Source organism: Argopecten irradians, unplaced genomic scaffold, assembly GCF_041381155.1.
Source record: "Argopecten irradians isolate NY unplaced genomic scaffold, Ai_NY scaffold_0873, whole genome shotgun sequence".
Taxonomy (NCBI): domain Eukaryota; kingdom Metazoa; phylum Mollusca; class Bivalvia; order Pectinida; family Pectinidae; genus Argopecten; species Argopecten irradians.
Window position 1 is genome coordinate 13,375 of NW_027188340.1, and position 6,391 is coordinate 19,765.

Genomic DNA, 6,391 nt, shown 5'->3' on the forward strand with positions numbered 1-6,391 from the left:
AACAAGCAAGTCTTCAATGTTGTATTTTCAATCTTGGAGATATGTAAATTAGGATGCTCAACAACAAAAGACATAATTGTACTACAATGTAAACTAGTTTAGTTTTTTTAATGTCTATGGTAGTTCGGTTTGGACATACTCGTCTTCCTATGTCATGTGTCTGTGGTGATTTTTCTTTCATTTCCTGGTGTCTTGCTATAAGAATACCGGCACCACTTTGTCAGATGGCCCTTTTTCCATAATAAAAACGAAAGGTGTTGAACATAGTCTGGCAGATAATGGTGCATAAATCAGAAGAATTGTGGGTTTTGTAGTAAAAGCATGAAATTTTGCAAGAACATAGAGCGTCATCACCCGAACAATTTTTGATATGGGGCCAAGCAAAATTTTTTCAAGATGGCCGCCAAAATCCAATATGGCCGCCATATCCAATATGGCTACCAGAAACATAATACTGAATACGGTCAATTTAAAACATCGGTAAATGTACAAGTTTTATAGCTTTTTCTTACACACTAGAAAATGAATTGAAAAAAAACTATTCTTAAGAGAAAAATGATAACATGTTTGCTATAAAAATCCAAGATGGCTGCCAAATCTAAGATGGCTGCCATGATTTTTAGTTTACGTCGGAGCACAATTAAGAATTTCACCAATACTTTGACAGCATTTTCACCAATATTTTATAGAATTTCACTATGTTTTAGCAAAATGTTAAGAGTAATGAATATTCTTATCTTATTAAAAGAATAATAAAATTATTAGGTCAAATATAATTAAATCAAATATACCGGTAGGTTAAATTCTATGAAAATGTTTACCCAAAAAGCATGAAAATCACAAACCATATACAGCACTGTAGTATTACTGCAAGCACTGAAATCCATTTGAAGAATTACACATCGTAATCACAATCACCATCACATTTGCATAAGGCAGTGCATTTTAGGTTGTTCTTTTTACACTTGCAATGACCTCTACAGCCTCTTACGGGATTACATGCGCATCTGATCAGTAACTGACAGGACTTTGATGCCTCTGGAAGAGAGGTCCATACGGGTTCCCATACATGATCTCTATTTCGAGTCCATCCCCACTCACTGGGACAGGGTACGTCAGGTGCAGGGGTTAGTGCCTGTCCCCAAATATATCCTGCTTGTAACACAGTTCTCTTGGTATGCTCCATCAGAGCGGCAGAGGTTGGAGGCAACACTTCCATGGTCCTTGCTTTCTTGGTAAACAAATCCTTGCGTGCTTCATTTACATACTGACAGCTACTTGTCCGGTCATACATGAGGACGACAAACCGTTCTAATGTCTGCATAGCATCAGCGACAACTTGTTCTCCTGGTGTGTCGGTTAGTGATAGAAAAGCTGATGTTGCCTCTTCAAACACGTTCCATATGTCCCATGCAGTTTTCTTTCCACAACCAAGCAAGAATGATGTTTGATCACAACCTGTGAATGCGTGAAAAACAGGCAATGCAGCAGATTTCTCTGGACCTATGGAGGACGCTATCTCATGTATTGGAATATATCTGTAGTGTTTTCCTACTCCAAACGCTATCCAAAATTGCGTCAGCTGTGGCAATTTCTGACATAAAGCAATGGCTAACACAACAACATCAGTGTCAACTGTCCTCATGAGGAGTCTTGTGTAACCTGCATTGACACAATCCGCAGCATGAAGTAATAAGCGTGAGTCAGCTTCCTCGTGGGTACATGGAGAAAGCATTGCCGTATCATACTCAGATGTAGATAAAACATCTTTGTCATACGTAGTGATTATGATTTGATCTCCTCCATTCAGTACGTCAGCTACCCGATGAGCAAGGTAATGGAATAGTTCAGTTTTGTTGTCGTCAATGCGCAGAAATGCTTCCCAATTGCTTGGTATCTTTGCTGAAGCTTCAACACGTCGCCTCACTCCTTTCCCTCTTTTACTTCGGGCACTTGCTTTTAAGCTATCACTGAGATATGTGTCCCAGACAATGTCAATCCTAGAAACATCCTCAAGCTGTTCTTGGATGTATTTCACAAATACGTTGGAATATTCTTGAAATGTTGTCGCTGCTCCTGGTTTCAATATGTTTACAATTGCAGCTCCATCAAACAACTTTGCCTCAACATTGGGAAAAGTATCTTGTGATTTGCCATGCGCTTCAAAGCATGTCAGTAGTGATGATTTAGATCCTGACCGAATGCTTCCATAATTAGATAAAGCTGGGGGATAAGCCTGGTTCTCATGACAAAAGAATTCATCCAGATCACATCCACGTACCTGACAAGAAATGTATAGCTGTGAAAACAGAGAGCAACTTTTCTTCAGAGAACTGATGTGCAGTTTGTCCTTGTTCGTGGCACGTTGTACAGGGCATTTGAGTAAAGGCAGCTTGTTTCTCTTTATAGGCGCAAAGACGGACTCTGACAATGTTATCAACCTCTTATGTACAAAGTCATCAAACTGTTCTTGTCCGATCCTCTCAATATTCCGCACTGTTGATATTACATTGGCATCAGCAATATTTCTGTTGTTCAGGATGACCAAATCAGAACTGTCTTCTAAAAAAGGGTTCCCCATTCTACTCATTACATCCACAAGTGTTGTTACTTGCTTTTGAAATGTGGTCTGTGCACTTGTTGTTTGTTCATGATGGCCAGATGACTCAGAATCTTGCGACCGCAAAACAAAATCCTGTGAACTTTCAAAGTCTTGTATGATTCTTGCAATCTCTGGACCCGAAACCATCCAGCGTAACAGTTCTGACGTGTTTTCTGTGAGACCTACAGCACCTCCATCACTTTTTACACATTTGTTGTTCTGCTCATGTGCCTGATCTAAAGGAATGGAGGAGAAGACTTTCTTTGTTTTGTGTAAGACAAACTTTCCGTTTTTGAATTCTTTTTCAATCTCAGGATGCTTGATTGACAACGACACCATGTCACGGATATGGACAGGAAGCCATCGCGCATAATTTGTATGGTTTAAAGCAAAAAACCAAGGAGTGACTTTCATCAAGGCATCTTTGTATAAATGAAAGTTTCCTGTGCGTAAGGACTCCACAAATATTAGAATGTTTAATTCAAAAGCTAGAGTTATATCCCAGTATTGGAATGTTGGGCTATCCGAACTTCGCGCAGCTCTCCACATCTGAAATTCTAGTGGCTCCGTGTCAATTTTGTTTCTGTAATCCATGTATGCCTTTTGCATTAGAATATATAGACTGCCGACTGTAACTTGATGAGCATGTCGTGTTCTTGCTATGTGTGAGGCCTTTAGGAATGATTCTGCAGTGCCAGCAGACGCTATCTCTGCTTCAACCAAAGCTTCAGTCCAGCCACTGTCCTCCAGCCAGTCTCCAATGGTCTTCAAGGCAGCCATTTCAATATGGAGCCCTCCAAACATGATGACAAGCTTGTCCTCTCCATGAGTGAGAGGAAAATTCCACTGAATTTTCTTTGCGATAGTGAATAGAGGTTGGTCAAAAGCAATAACAGCGGTTTGTCCTGGATTCAGAAATTCAACATTTTTCTGTACGATACTCATCGCATGTTTAATCATAGCAGGTGATTTAGACGTCTCCTCAAAGAGTGGTAGTAATGCAGATAGGTCAGTGCTCTGCTGTATCATCAGCTGAGATGCGTTGGCTCGGTACGCAGCCCATGATATGTTCTGACTATCACCCTCGTCAACATCCAAAATAACTGCCATCAGATTGTTCAGCCAACTGCAATTATAAAACAAATCAGATAGTTTGAAACAAAATTCCCAAACATGTTTTCATCTACCTATTTTGAACATATGATTTTACATTTGATTATGTTATTGTGGACAGATTTACCACGATAGATAGTCATGTTTGGATACAAATTACAAAAAGATATATAAGTAAGCACAAAATGGTATTTACCACTATTACAGTTTGTATTTTATAGTTACCTACCTGTATTGACCTTTGATGGCTCCAGGTATTGAGTAACCATTAGATATTACAGGACCTTGACACTCTGGAATTGCTGGCTCAGAATCTCGGAGAACAACTGGAGGGACACTGCAATATGCATCAGGAAGAGGCTGTATATTTTTTCTGCTCTGTCCGTCTGATATTAAGATGATATTCCTGTCTTGTCCCTCAAGGTTATCTGATCGATGTTGAAACAGAGATATCCCAGTTCCATGTAGAGATCCATGAGCGGTGGTAGAAGATGGGTTATGGTCAATGTTGTCAACTGCTCCAGTAGTGAAAAGGTCTTTACGAAGCTTGGGAGGACACACTATTTCTTCTTCTTCAAACCTATCACACACAGCATTTCCAATCCCAGTGGACAAAGCAAGTATTCTGTCGTATGAAACTGAAATGCCAATCCTAAAAAGCGTTTCAATTAATCCTCTTTTTCGTGTTTCTGCATGTAGCTTCATACCTAGATACACTGGTAATGGTGGCTCCCTTTCTGCTGAGTGGAAAAGGGCAGTTGATCCCGTGCGACGACGGATGGAAAGGTTGAAAAGTAATAGTTGTGCTATACTGAGTGCAGCTTGTGATCTATTACTTGCTTGATTTTTTATATTTGAACCTTCGAGAATCATCGAAACTAATGTCAAGAGGGACTGTGGTACAGATTTTTCTTGGCAATTCTTTTGAAATTCCCCTGTGAACGATTTATTCTCCATATTCTCCAACTTCTGAACATCTCCTCGAATGATATTGGCTGCCTTTGATAGAATTATGGCCTCTTCATCAAAGTTATTCCAACATGCTATGTGGAGTGCATCTCCAATGTCTGTGTTGAAACAAAGCAATACTTCTCTACCGTGTTTGTGAGCCTGCATAGAGGGAAAGTGATCTAGAATTCTGTTCTTTAAATCAGTAGAATGAACGCGGCTTTCCTTTTCACAACCGAGTTGCTTAAGTCGTGAAGTATATATAGAGGTAAGGTCTGATAACTTAAACACGGGAGCAAGATCATTGCTTTCTGCTGAAGCTTCCTCTATAAAAGAAACAAGTTCTGCTAAGGCAATGCCATGGATCCTATTTATGGTAACATCTACTTTCTTATTACATTTGACTTTTTCTGCTCTTCGATAGAACGTTGCCAAGCAGTTCAAATGGTATGTTGACCCTTGTGCTATCAGATCTGCTGAACTGAGCTTCCCAAGAATCCATGTGTCCTGTAATAAAGCAGCCGCCTCACGAATGCGCTGGTCAACATTGAATGTTTCTACTTTATGTAAGTTCCCTGTTGATTCATCACAGAAAAAACACCTTTTCACTGTTTTTTCTTTCGAGTTTGGTGCTTCGGCTTTATATAATCTAGTCACTTTCACGGGGGTGTTTTCCTGATCATTTTCATCACTGAATCTTTTTCGAATTCGTTGAAGCTTTGTACTGTTTAGCTGGTCCTTACATTTTTTGTGATATTTCGCACTATGTCTTGTAAGGTTACTCTCTATACTATCTCCCTCTGTAAGCCTATCAAATAGGATATTTTCTGGCAATGAGTTGAGCTTGTGGAATGCCTCTATATGTTCTGCAATTGTCTTGTAGCCATGTCCTGTCTCAATATCTTTTCTTTTTGTGTTTATGGGACATCTTAGCGGATCTTTTGTTGTTTGCTGACATAAGCAACATTTATCCCAGTCAATTTGCTTTGTTGGTTGTTTAATGAATGTTCCTGAATTGGAATCAACAATTGAAAATGCTTTCTTTTTACTACACATGACTCTTTCCCGTACATCACAGATTAATTTTATCCCTGAAAACATAACAAAAAAATGCATGAAAACTATGAAATATTGTTATTCTAAACTAGTTCCCGGAACTTTTATTCCAGGCTGAAATTTGACATGACACCGAATAACAGATCAAAAGTTGTGAAGGAGGGAAATTTAAACTTTTTCAATTATTTTAGATATTTTTTTTGTTTATAAGATGACAAGTTATTAACAACTGATTTTTCATTGATGTTTTGTTCAAATAATGCTATATGAAATATTGATATTTAAGTAAAACTGTAGTGAAGGACATTTTCTTATTCTATGCATTTTACAAGAAGAGGGACATTTTTTGTATTTTTTTTTTAAATAGAAATATAACTGCAAAATATTGGATGATTATTTCTTCAAACATTAAATTTTCATAAAACAGTATGATTTCATATAATTGGTTTTCATTACTTACATCAAATTTGATTTTTTTCACGAACAGCATTCAGCTCCTCCTCCATTGTTTTCGTTAAAGTGCAGCATGAAAAAAATGCCCGGTTGATTTTGACCGTATCAAAAAATCAATGTTTTATCAATTTTGATTATGCTAACTGGTAGTTTTTACTGTATTTTTCTGTTTTTCTATTTTTATTATTTAAATGATCATGCAAAATAGTACTTTTATGC

At 38.1% G+C, this 6,391-nt stretch overlaps 1 protein-coding gene across 1 annotated transcript; it reads right to left on the reverse strand.

The window, feature by feature from the left end:
* Positions 1-286: 286 nt before the first annotated feature.
* On the reverse strand, positions 287-5,997 carry LOC138313726 (uncharacterized). The gene is made up of 2 exons (XM_069254052.1): positions 3,945-5,997; positions 287-3,728 (listed from the first exon to the last, which is right to left on the reverse strand). Exons 1-2 carry the CDS (start codon positions 5,777-5,779, stop codon positions 896-898), a joined length of 4,668 nt encoding a protein of 1,555 aa, XP_069110153.1. The 5' UTR covers positions 5,780-5,997; the 3' UTR covers positions 287-895.
* Positions 5,998-6,391: the final 394 nt, after the last annotated feature.